This window comes from Odocoileus virginianus, chromosome 21, assembly GCF_023699985.2.
Source record: "Odocoileus virginianus isolate 20LAN1187 ecotype Illinois chromosome 21, Ovbor_1.2, whole genome shotgun sequence".
NCBI classification, from domain to species: Eukaryota; Metazoa; Chordata; class Mammalia; order Artiodactyla; family Cervidae; genus Odocoileus; species Odocoileus virginianus.
In genome coordinates, this window is record NC_069694.1 from 37,434,873 (window position 1) to 37,447,347 (window position 12,475).

Here is a 12,475-nt window from a genome sequence, read left to right on the forward strand (position 1 = left end):
TGGGTCCCTTCCCAGACGGGCAGGACACGCCACTCAAGGCTGCGGACCCCATGAGATAAATGCTGACAGAAGAACGTTTATAAAGGCTTGTAGGAGAGAAGGCATGAAAAGGAGCTGATGGATTCAGATTCACAGGTCATGCAGAGAGATTATATAAAAAATTAATATTCGAGCTGAGTAAAAAAAAATCTAAAATATAAGAGAAACTGTATCATAGCTTTCACTTCTGGAAGACAAAAAAAGGGGGGGAGGGCCACATCAAAACAAAGCCCCAGAGTATTCCAGAGTTTCCAAAAAACCCAATAACTAATTTGGTGGGCTGCAGTATTCACTACCTCTTTTTCTCCTTGGATTTCATTGATAAATAAAGCTCAGGCCTACTTACAGAAAAGATCTGTCCTGCTAGAATTCGGCATCGTGAAATGTTCCAAAGCACCTGCTCAGCACACAAGGAATACACAACGTCTATAAGGACACACTCCAGGAGAGACCAGATGAGTCCACCCAAGCTCCTTGTCGAATGCGGTCACAAAATGGGAACCCAAAGGCAAGCTGTTCTCTTCCTGGAAGGATGGTTGTTAACGGTTCCTTGAAACGTACAGCGAAGAGATGCTGAAAACACACCCCTCCCAGGTAAGGGGCTGAGTTTCAGAAACGACACACCTCCTCAGGCCGTAACACAGAAGACAGCCTTCCCACCACCGAAGCAGGGACAAGACTCTTCCACAAACTCAGTACATCTGGTTCCCCCACCCTCCCTTTTTTTTTTTTTTCCATTTGGTAAGTATCCAAACTTCCAGAAATTCATGGCTACAGTAGAGATTCATGGCGCAAAGACTTTCATACTGGTTATTTTTTAATTCTGTCAGTGAGCAGCATTTCCCAGTTTACCTCCCCCCGCAAGAAAACTAAGTTCTTGGCAGCTCCATCAGTTGGGATTGCGGGATGCCTCTGAGATCAGAGTCCGTGCAGCATGGGTATCAGGTGGGCGCACTGGAGGGTCAGGAAGGCTGGGTCTGTCCAGTGTCTGGAAGTGGCTGTAGCAGGCGCTCTACCAGCTAGCCCTGACAGCCTCGATATCACTCACCAGGTTCTGGGCCAGGCAGATCCCGAAGATCTGAGAAAGGGAAGAAAGGCGTCAAATGGCGGAAGGTTTAGGCCTTGTTGGCTACTGAATCCTATTTTTTTTTAAATCTTTGATTTTCAAAATTGAGATAGAATTCACATCCCACAGAATTCATCCTTTTAAAGGGTATAATGTAGCGATTCTCAGTACATTCATGAGAATGTGCAACCAGCACTACACTATCTGAATCCGGAACATTTTCATTATCCCCCAAAGAAATTCTGTACCCCAGGACAGTCACTCCACCCGCCCCCTCATCCTGGCAGTCCTAGAAATCACTAAGCTATTTTCTGTCTCCGTGGATTTGCTTATTTTGACATAGAACTAGAATCATATAATATATGGCCTTTGTGTTGGTCTGCTTTCATGGAGTGAAATGTCTTCAAAGTTCATCCATGTTGCAACAGTAGTATGATTCTTTTGATGGCTGAATCATGTTCCATTATATGGATAAACTTCATTTTGTTTATCCATTCATCAGATGATGGATATGTGGATGGTTTCTACTTTTTGGCTATTGCAAATAATGCTGCTATGAACACTGGTGTACAAGTTTTTGGGTAAACATGCTTTCAGTACTTTGGGGCACATACCTAGGAGCAGAATTGCTGAGTCATACGGTTACTCTAATTTTCTCATGAACTAGCAAATTGTTTTCCAAAGATACTGTGTCCATTTCACTCCCTTTAGTGATGTTTGAGGGTTCCAATTTCTCTACATCCTAACCAGTTCTTATTAATGTCTGTCTTTATTATAGCCAAACTAGTATGTGTGAAGTGGTATCTCACTGTGGTTCTGAATTTCTCTAATAATTAACAACGTCATTACAAAGAGCTAATGTGTATCTTTGGGGTAATGTCTATTCAAATCCTTTGCTCACCTTTAAATTGGGTTTATCTTTTTTTATAGTTGAGTTGTACTTTATATATTCTATACACAGGACCTTTATCAGAGGTACTGATATGTAAATTTTTTTCTCCCATTTTGTGGGCTTTCTTTTCACTTTCTTGTGTCATTTTCAGCACAAAAGTTTTTAATTTTGATGAAGTCCAATTTATCCACTCTTTGATTGCTTGTGCTTTTAGCATCATATCTAAGAAAACACTGTCTAATTCAAGATCACAAAGATTTACACCTATATTTTCTTCTAAAACTTTTATAGCTTTACCTTTTACATTTAGGTATTTGATCAGTTCTGAGTTAATTTTTATATGTGATTAGGGATCCAAACACAGTCTTTTGTATAAACAGTTAGCCCAGCACCATTTGCTGAAAAAATCATTCTTTCCCCATTGAATGGTCTTGGTTCCCTGGTCAAAAAAAGTCATTTGACCATAGACTAGAGGCTTTTTTTGAATTTTCAGTTCCATTCCACTAAACTATATGTCCAGCCATATGCCAGTATACACTATCTTGATTACTGTAACTTTGTCAGAAGTTTTGAATTGGGAAGTATGAATTCTCCAACCCTGTGCTTTTTAAAGTGTGTTTTGTTATTCTGGGTCCCTTGAATTTCCATATGAATTGTAGGATCAGCTTGTCCCTTTCTGCAAATAAGTCAGTTGTCATTTTGGCGGAGGCTGCACTGAATCTTGTAAATCAATTTGGGGAGCATCGCCACCTTAGCAATATTAAGTCTTCCAATCTGTGATGATGGATGACTTTCCATTTATTCAGGTCTTCTTTAATTTCTTTCAACCATTATGCCTCATTTGTGGCCCTCTCAGTTGAAAGTATCACATCTCCACAAGAAGAAAAGCCCAGTTCTTGGGCTTCCCAGGAGGAAAAGTGGGTGCTCCCTTCCCTTCCCAGCACTTTGGAAAGATGATCCAGAGACAGAAAGGAGTACAGAGTGTCTGAGAAACTCCAAAAAGTCTTAGCCTGGCCACTGGGCAAGGCTCGCCATCTGACCATTCCTGTCTGATCAGCTGTCACAATGCCACATCACTAACCCCATGGAAACGCTGGAAAGCCAGTAGGCAACTAGTTACCCCAGCAACTTTTCCATCTTGAAAAGGAAGAAAGGTTCCCTAAAGTCTTTCGGGATAGTAGCATCTAAAATCAGAGCCTTAACAAAATACAAACCAAAGAGAGTTGAGGTTTGCTCCCTAGCCCTCCAAGGTGTCTTAACAACTGTGACGTGTGGGGACTAGGCAAAGCGTCTGTCCTGGTGAGGGCTCTCCCAGGGCACCGTCGCCCACGACAGCCATCTTACCTGTAGCAAGGCAATGCCTATGAAAATACCAGCCACAATGGTTAAGTTGTCCTGCAACCACTTCTCAAACTGGGGCACACAGCCTTTCGTGTAGATGACAATCTGCTGATCGACTTCCTTCACAAGGGAAGAGGAGAGCACAGCGTCACCATGCAAATTCAAAAGCTCCTCCAACACCCTTCGTACTAAGCGACAAGATGAGATTCCACTTACTGGTTTTTGCCTGGCATCATAGCCACACTGCGTGTTGATGACATCTTCCTGGTGGAGAAAAGAAACAGAACACTGAAACTCACTCTTGTCAGACAGAAAGTCCATCCACGGTCAGCAGAAGACCCCTGCTAAATGTTGGTCATAAAATGTTTATTTGGGCACACAGATGTCCCAGGCACCGTGTTAAACACTTTCATACAAAATCCCACGAATTATTACAACATTCCACAGGAGGTATTAAATAATCCTTCCTTTCCAAATGAGGAAAACCGAGACTCAGGAAATATCAGAAAGACTAGCGATTCCATTACATGGGAGTCTCTGAATTCAAGGTTGATAACCTCAAGAAGCTTACGGGCTTAGGGAACTGGAGACAGACAAAAATCACAGTTAAAAGTTTCTTCTAATGACTTTCATAATGATTATCTCCATTTATGCTCTTCAGTGGGGAATTCTATTTTTCAATCTATATACTAGTATACTGGGCTTCTCTAGTGGCTCAGACAGTAAAGAATCTACCTGCACTGCAGGAGACCGAGGTTTGATCCCTGGGTCAGGAAGATTCCCTGGAGAAAGGAATGGCAACTCACTCCATTTTTCCAGGCTATTCTTGCCTGGAAAATTCCATGGACAGAGAAGCCTGGCGGGCTACAGTCCATGGGGTCACAAGTGTCAGACATGACCAAGTGTCTAAGATACAATACATGCACTTGGTATTATTTAAATGGTTTTTCCACGAGAACAAGTCATTTTGATAATTAAAAGCAATGCCCTGACCACACGTGTGTGTATAGGCACCCCGACATCTCACAGGCCTGAGAAGAAATGTGGGTTCTGCTGTCTCAGGTTGGTTTATGTTTCTCCTCTGCAGGGCATGTGGTGGATTTTACTAGCTTAGCATTTATGGAATGAGACATCTTGTTCCAAAGGATCTGCAATTGAAAGGGGGTGCATCTTCTGATAATTTTCAGAATTCTGCTGGAATATTCACTCAGGGCAGAGGCAGGAGACAGAGAGAGCACAGCTGTGTCTGCTGCCTGGGCAGGCGCCCTGGGCTCTGTGCTGGGCGCTCTCTTGCCTCCCAGCCCACCCAGGGGAAAGGAGAAGTGAGCTGGGGAGGAAGGCTGGCTTTCCTGGGGAGGGTCCAAAGCACAGTCCTCACCAATTCTCAGCCTCCTTCAGACAAAGAGAACAGCCCAGACTGAGTCTGGGGTCCATTGTCCTGAGACAATTGTCCTGAGACCATTGTCCCTGCCTCTCTTTTTTAAATTGAAGGATAGATGATTTACAATATTATATTAGCTTCAGGGGCACAGCATAATGATTCAGTGTTTTTACAGATGAACAACGGCCCGTTTTAAAGAGCCCCACACACCCCGCCTTGCAGGGGAGAACCAGCCCCTGAACTCATCAGTACCCATGTGGCCCTGTCCCTCGTAGGGAAGGGCGGGTCTGGGGGAGGACACCGGGGGCTTGACCAGTCAGAGAGAGGCTGAGGAGCAAGGAAGGGCTAAGGGCACCTTCTCTCTCACATTTACTGTTCTAAGCCTCAATTCTGGCTTTTACATACAGCTGGGGAGCTGCATTTCAAGCCATACTATGTATCAGACTTCCCTGATGGTTCAGACAAAAGAATCCGCCTGCAATGAGGGAGGTCTGGGTTCGTTCCCTGGGTCAGGAAGATCTCCTGGAGAAGGGACTGGCAACCCACTCCAGTGTTCTTGCCTGGAGAATTCCATGGATAGAGGAGCCTGGCGGGCTATAGTCCATGGAGTCACAAAGAGTCTGACTCAACTGAGACACATTCACTATACCAGACAAACAATTCGACTCAAAATATAATCAAACCCACAGTAAAGAGGGTGGTTCGTGGACAGGTTTTCTAGTTTTTCCTAAAATACAAACTGCAGTGACTGCCACCATTCTGGCCAAGACTGTGGGCAGCCACACTCTTCCTGCAGTGGTCTCACCCGAGCTTGTCTCAGACTCTTCTCCTATTCCTAGGACTCCTTCAGAGCTGAGTCAGCAAGAAAAGGCTTACTAACCCCAAGCAACGCAGTGCTTCCGTACAAGCCCGTCCTTCTCACAAGGAAGGAATACAGGCGATATGGGCAGCTGCGTGAGTTTAGGCTCGGCTCCATCACTCGCCAACAGTGCAAGCCTAGGAAAGCTACTTAAACTCCACGGGCCTTCACCTGAAAAGGGAAGATAATGGTAGTATCTGCCAGCGGGAAGGTTCCAAAGTGAAATGAGCCAACATTCACACAGGCTTAGAACAGGAACCAGCGCGCACCGCTTAATTAATGTTGGGCATGAGTTGGACACGACTGAGTGACTAACACATATACGTGATTGCTCCTATTGAGATGATCTGAGCTCTAACCCCCCACTCACTGCAAGAGGAGCTACAGTTAGGAATAGGTGGGTAAGAAGAGGTTTCCAGAGCAAAAAAGAAACTGCTCATCGCAGACACACGTCGGTGTGATGTGTGGCCAGCGGGTTTCTGGCCGTCACTTACCGCGGGGTCTTTAGTACAGCAGGAGAAGGGAACGCCGCATCGCTCTCGACTTGCATTGGAATCTGTGCAATTGAAGTAAATATTTAGGTTCCAATCATCAGCTCCAAAAGCCCCACAGCACTGCCACTAGAGCAAACAGGAGAAAATTAGAACATCTCAACTTGGAGGCGACCAGGTGCCTACGCTCCACCTGCCAGAATGACCCACACACAGCTTCTGCCAGCTCTAACCTTCTCTCTGGCCCAGGATTTTATTTTTAAACCAAGGTGAACCTAAACGGCCACCGTAAAAGCTTCTGAGTTAAGGCTGAGGGTGTGTAGTAAGCCAGTGCTGGTGATGGACAAAAAAGCCACGAGACCCCGTGGTGGGGGGTGGAGGACGGGCAGGGAAGGATTGTACAGCAGGGCCCGGTCAGAGCAAAGCCTGTTTGGTTCAAGTACATAAGGGAACACTCTAGAAGGACAGCAAGCAGCAGCAGTGTCTGAAGGAGGCAACTGGGGTCGTGTAGGAGATCCATGGGTTTACTTCGTTTTTAAATTTCCATCTCTACACAGTTTTCATCTACTTTACTGAGATAGAACTGACATACAGTAAAATGCACATATTTAAAGTGTATAACTTGGTACGTTTTCACATACTTATACATCATAAAAGCATCATTGCAAGCAAGATAGTGAACATATCCGTTACCACCCCCCAAGTTTGAAAAGCATATTTTTAATTCTGTGTGTTTCTATTCTGAATTTTTAAAAACAAGAGCATGGATTTAGATTTTCAGCCTAAGAACTGCAATCAATTAAAATATGATAAAACAAACTGCTAAATTCAGTGAGTCTTAAGGCTAGGTTACAGGGTGGCTCCATCATAAGCTCCTTTGACACTCCCCCATGCTGGCCCAGTCCGACTTCTCTGAGTTAAATAAACATCAAGTCTTGACCATCATAAAGGTTTCAAGATCAATAGCTACTTCAAGTATTAAAATCCAAGAGAAAAAATTGAAATCACATGAAATAACAGAATTCCAATATAAAGCAGACAGCATCTCAAGAGAACGTGTATCCGCATGTTCTTCGAGTTCATCGGATCCTCCAAAGGCTTGGGTTGTGCATCTCCAGTTGGCCTACCAAGCTCCATCAGATCTGTCATGCAAACTAGTCAGCAATAATATTTGGCAAGGTGTGAGCTTGCATCCATTATGACCCAACAAACCAGTCATGTCTGCTGAGGAGATGAATCAGGGCTTAATCTCACACCCGAGGGACAGCAGGCTCCAGGACAGTCATTGCATCACAGAACAAAACCAGCACAATTCAGCTCACTTCCGAGTGCCTAACGGGGCAGGGGGTGTCCCCCACGGGATGCACTGATGCAGGCCTCCTCTCCTCACTTTACCAAAGGGGCCCAGCTCACTCTGGAAAACCAGCCAACAAAGAGACAGCCACAGGTCCGCTGAGTTTCTGTCTGGCCTCCGGTTCTGCCACATACACGACACGTACACGAATGTCAAAGGACACAGCTGCTCAGGCCTGCTCACCCTATCTAGCTTTTCAGGGCGTGCAGATACAGGCTGTCAGTCTGCAGGACAATAACACCTGAAGCCTAACATAAAACCAAGTACCTCTTATGGGTGTCAGAATGTCCCCATGAGTTAAAAGTGGCTACTATTATTCCCATTTTACGCTTAGGGAAACAGCTCAAGGTCCTTTTAGCCCAAGGTCACTTAGCTGATCAGATTTTGGCACTTGCTGTGTGTCTTCTGGTCCCGTTTATACCATGTTGCATTTTGAGTGGAACAGGGCATCTGCCACCTCATTTGCATCACAGAGGCCACTGTCTCACAGACATGTTGAGAAACTGGAATGGGAGGTAGCTCGACTCTATAGATAATTTACTTGTGAGAAGTCACCAAGTCTTAGAAGTTTCTGAGTTTTCAGTTTCAGGTATTCAGATAGGCATAATTTGAGGAACTTGGTGGATAAATATTCTATTGCTAAGTACATTATTATGAGCTATGAAGCATGGAGAATGACCAGGAAGGGGATCAAGAATAGAAAAAAATCCACACTAACCGCCCCTCACCCCCCCACCAAAAAGAGGGTCTTCAAATGTTGACAGGAGTGAGCACCTTTGATGATCATCTCTTGGCCTAAGAGTTTTCTTCTTTGTTCTTAGTAGAAACTGAGATAAGTGAAAAATCAGACATTTCCCATTAGGATACAAATCATCTAAGGCATATAGCAAGTTAGAAAATAATCAACACATAAGCAAACAAATGAAAAAACCACGCAGAAGAGTCAGAGGTAGGTTGCAACTGGCAGACGCAGAAGCCAGGAGGAACATTCATTGGTTTCATCCTTCCAAGAAGGCTTTCAACCTGAAAGTAAGCCAAATTTAAACTTACATATTCCTGGGTGAAGTCTATGAGGTTCTGCAAATCTATGTCATCCCTGTATGCTCTGATGTTGTTGTTTATAAAGAAATACAGCTGGTCTTTGATCCAGTCTTTGAAAACAAATGCCAGAACCCCGGCAGTGAGCTCCAGGAAGAAAATAATTCCCAGGAACACAGAAAACTGAAACAAAAGACACACAGAGAACAGTGAGAAGTGCTATTTTGGTCACATATAGTTAAATGGTTTCTTCTAAAAAGGTTTGTAATTATATTGGGTTATTACCCATGCCCAAAGCAGATAACCTTCAATTTCTTAAGATTCATTAATAGAGTATTACACTCCAAGAAAGAATTTTTAAAAATCATTTCATAATCACATTTTAGGGGCTCTGGTGTTCCATTTTGGTAATTAACCAACAAAGCCCATAAGCAAACATGGATAATAGGAATTTCTCATTAGACCCACATTAAGGCCTAATGAGTTTCTCCTGATTAATGCACTTGTCATACACTTGAACAATGACCCGCCCCTACCTCTGGTAAGCTTTTGTAATGTTGAAAGAGAAATTATCCCAATTTTTTAAGACTGCCTGTCATTTGCTATGGTGGCCTTGATTCTGGATGGGATATATTCCTTTTCTGGATTCAGGACACCATTTTTTAATTTGCCTTTGCACCTGCTACATAGGGTAAAAGAGCAGATGTGTTCATCTTAGATGAAGAGGTCAAAGAGGAAGTTGGTGGGGAGTAGGGGGTGGGGAGGAGGTAGGCTATGACACAAAAAACATTTCCCATCATGAAAACAAAATGAAACCACTGGTTTGAGCGCCTTCCTGGGAATGCGAGCCATGCCAGCCTTACCTCGCGAAGCACCAGGCTGGTAATATTTTAAGCATCAACAAGCAGCCAGAGGAAGACTTCCGGCTGACGTAGACAATAAGAATTTAAGAGGAAGGTTGGAGACCACAGGATACACGGTCATTGCCCATAAATCTGGAGAAATTTCCCTTTCATCTAAAAACACCCAGAAGTGCCTCATCTTAGTCATATCTACATCCCACTCACGCCCATGGTTCTTTCCACCTCCTCCCACCCCCACATTCTCACCCTTTGCAAACTATTTCACTCAAACAGATTATGAGAAATGAGGCTGTAAAGGACCAGAGGGTAAGCTTCTGGTGACAAGGAAAGAGAGGGTGATGCTGGGGCCACCATTCTGCTGGGCTCCTGCCACTCTGTGAGAGGCTGAGGGCGAAAGGCACGGAAGCTGCTGCTGTGTCCACATCCAGCGAGCAGACAGCAAGGCGCTCAGGAGAGGAAAACACACTGGCGAGGGGTGCAAAGGACGCTTCGTAACTTACTTACAAAAAAATTTTTTTTTTAATGCTTTTTTAAATTCAACACACATCAATTGAATGGTCCCCGAGAGCGCAGACCCTGGCCTAGGTGGGCCTTGCAGAATCAAGGGCAAGTTGGACCACAGCCCTGCCCCCAAAGAGCCCACAAGTCTTCTGTGATTGGGGTCGGGGGTCAAAGAGGACTGTGGGGTCAGGTCTTTCCACATTAGACAGTGTTTATCCAAAATGCTGGGAGGAGGGGCAAGAGGGAGGGTTCCAACCTTCCTTCCAAGGAAGAAAGACTAGCCTGCCAAAGTCGAGGACCCCACGGTTTAGGCCACAATTCTAGACCTTCTAGCTCAGCCCCTCAGGTTCCACAGAGCTCCTGGCTATCTGTCCTTGGTGAGTTCACCAGAAAAGGAATCTAAACAGCTCTTAACAGTCATCAGTAGTGCCAATAATTTCAGAGTAAGCTTCCCTCAATCTAGAAAAAATAGAGGAAAAAAATCCTATCACTTTTACACAGCGCCTACCCCACCACATAAAATGACTCTCTCCTTTATCAGGGCGCACTCTACACATGTAAATATAACAGATAACACACTATAGGAGTGAGAAAAGCCATAGCTGGTTCACAGGTGTGTACACGCAAACCAGAGGCCATGCAAGGGTATCAATTAGATGTCTGTCCTTGCCTCCATCAAGGTGAGGCAAGTTCACTTTCCAGTCACTCTGGTACGTTTTCTCATAATGAATCATAAGATACATAATTAGAAATTGAGTCCAAATAAAATTCTTCTCAAGTATTTGGCAGAAATCTGCCTCCCTCGGAACCGTGAGCTAATTTCCCCCATTTCCTACGGGGCAGAGACTGACGCACAGGCTGCATCTCAGGGCCTCAGTCAACCAGGAAGCTCCAGTCCCAGCTTCTGGATTTCCCTCAGCAGTTCTCTTAGCCTTCTGGCATCCGACCTTTGAGGCTGTTTGGAGCCGTGTTGACATTTACTTCCTACTTCTGTCACAGCTCCTGCTCAAAGCATATTCTAGGCCAGTTTTGATTGTACTAAGTGGAGAGAGAGGGCATTTAAAATATTCTCCAAGTCTTAAAAAAAAACAAGAAACAACACAATTCTCTTCATTTTCAATGTGGGACTTCATAAATTAAGATGCTAATCTAGAGAAATGTATGTATTTCTGCCTGTTCAGTTAACTCTAGTATCTTCAACTATAAAAATCATCAGATCTATGAAAGATACTACCCTTATAAACTAAACCATATGCAAGTAAATCACATTAAAAGCAAAAAGGAGATTAACACTGATAAAATAGTGGCCAGTAGTTAAGTATGATCTGAGATCACTGAGGCTATAGAAAAGCTGAGTGAGGTGAGCTCACACATTTAGAAATATCTCATGCCAAGAAGACTGGTGGGTTGGTAGGTCACAATCAGGGACAAAGCTCTCCTGAGGACTCCAGAGGTCAAGGCTAGGTGAGGAATAAAGAGTGTGTGTGTGTGAGACAAATGAAGTCTTGGAAAACTATTTGCAACATGTGGGTGTGCTGTGATTAGTCACTCAGTCGTGTCCGACTCTGTGTGATCCCATGGGCTGTAGCCCACCAGGTCCTTCTGTCCATAGGGATTCTCCAGACAAAAATACTGGAGTGGGTTGCCATTTCCTTGTCCAGGGGATCTTCCCAACCCAGGGATTGAACCCAGATCTCTCGCATTGCAGGAATTGTCTTTACTCGCAACACAGACCTACATATAAAGAACAGGGAACCAAGCATTCATTAAATTGTACACAGGACCAAGCAATCCTTGGCTTTCCCTGTTAGCCTGAGTTATATGAACTTGGAAGTTAAAGAGCCTCCAGAACCTTGTCTGAGGCAGAGGCGCTCAAATTCAAAATGAGTTAGCCTGGGGGCACAGATGGTGAAACTAAGTCTGCTCTTCTTAGGGAAATTAAGAAAAGATGCCAGAGGAGACATGGCGAAAGTGCTAGAAGGGGAATCCCATGCAGCATGGCTGTTGGGACCAGCTCCGGCAGATGCTCTTGTCTGAGGTGAACATGTCCCTAGACAATTCTGCATCAGCAGAGGAGGAGCCCAGGGACTCTCCTGTCCCACCATCTTCCCTCACCATGGGAAGGTGGGCTGTTTTTGTTTTTTTTTTTAATTCATTTTTCTGTTCTTGGAGAGGGAAGTGGATGCTGTTGTGCCATGAGACAGACACCCACCAGAATGCCAAGCTCCAGATAGACAGGCACACTCACTGACCACTGACTACTTCTACCAAACTGACTTCAGAGACACACAGGGAAGCACATGCCATTTTGATCTCCTATGGAAGAAATCTCCAAAGGAAGAGGCTTTTCCTTTTCATTCTTGACTTTTAATACTTACCTACCCCTGAGTCAAACTCCTCCAAAAATACTCATGCTAACAGATCACACCAAATATCCTGCAAGCCATTTAAAAATTACGCTGGTCACACAAAGGAGGCCTTTGCCCTAGCAGAGAACACAGGAAATGTGTGTTTACTGTTTCTCTATAGTCACCAGAACCTCCTGTTTAACAGATTTAATTCACAGGTCACTGTGCTTATGTCTGGCTTCTCTGAACCAACTACCTGAAACTCAGTCAGCTTTCTCCTGACTATGTGCTTAAAAGAGGGG

At 44.4% G+C, this 12,475-nt stretch overlaps 1 protein-coding gene across 4 annotated transcripts in view; it reads right to left on the reverse strand.

Annotated features, from left to right (window-relative positions):
* Positions 1-838: 838 nt before the first annotated feature.
* Positions 839-12,475, reverse strand: part of TSPAN5 (tetraspanin 5) — a 177,530-nt gene continuing 165,893 nt past the window's right edge. For all 4 annotated transcript variants that reach the window (XM_020901652.2, XM_020901654.2, XM_070452167.1 and 1 more), the window contains exons 4-8: positions 8,474-8,644; positions 6,073-6,198; positions 3,555-3,602; positions 3,342-3,458; positions 839-1,117 (exon numbers count right to left, since the gene is read on the reverse strand). In XM_020901652.2, coding sequence (XP_020757311.1) covers positions 1,052-1,117; positions 3,342-3,458; positions 3,555-3,602; positions 6,073-6,198; positions 8,474-8,644 — 528 coding nt within the window. In that variant the 3' untranslated portion in view covers positions 839-1,051. The remainder of the gene's footprint in view (positions 1,118-3,341; positions 3,459-3,554; positions 3,603-6,072; positions 6,199-8,473; positions 8,645-12,475) is intronic.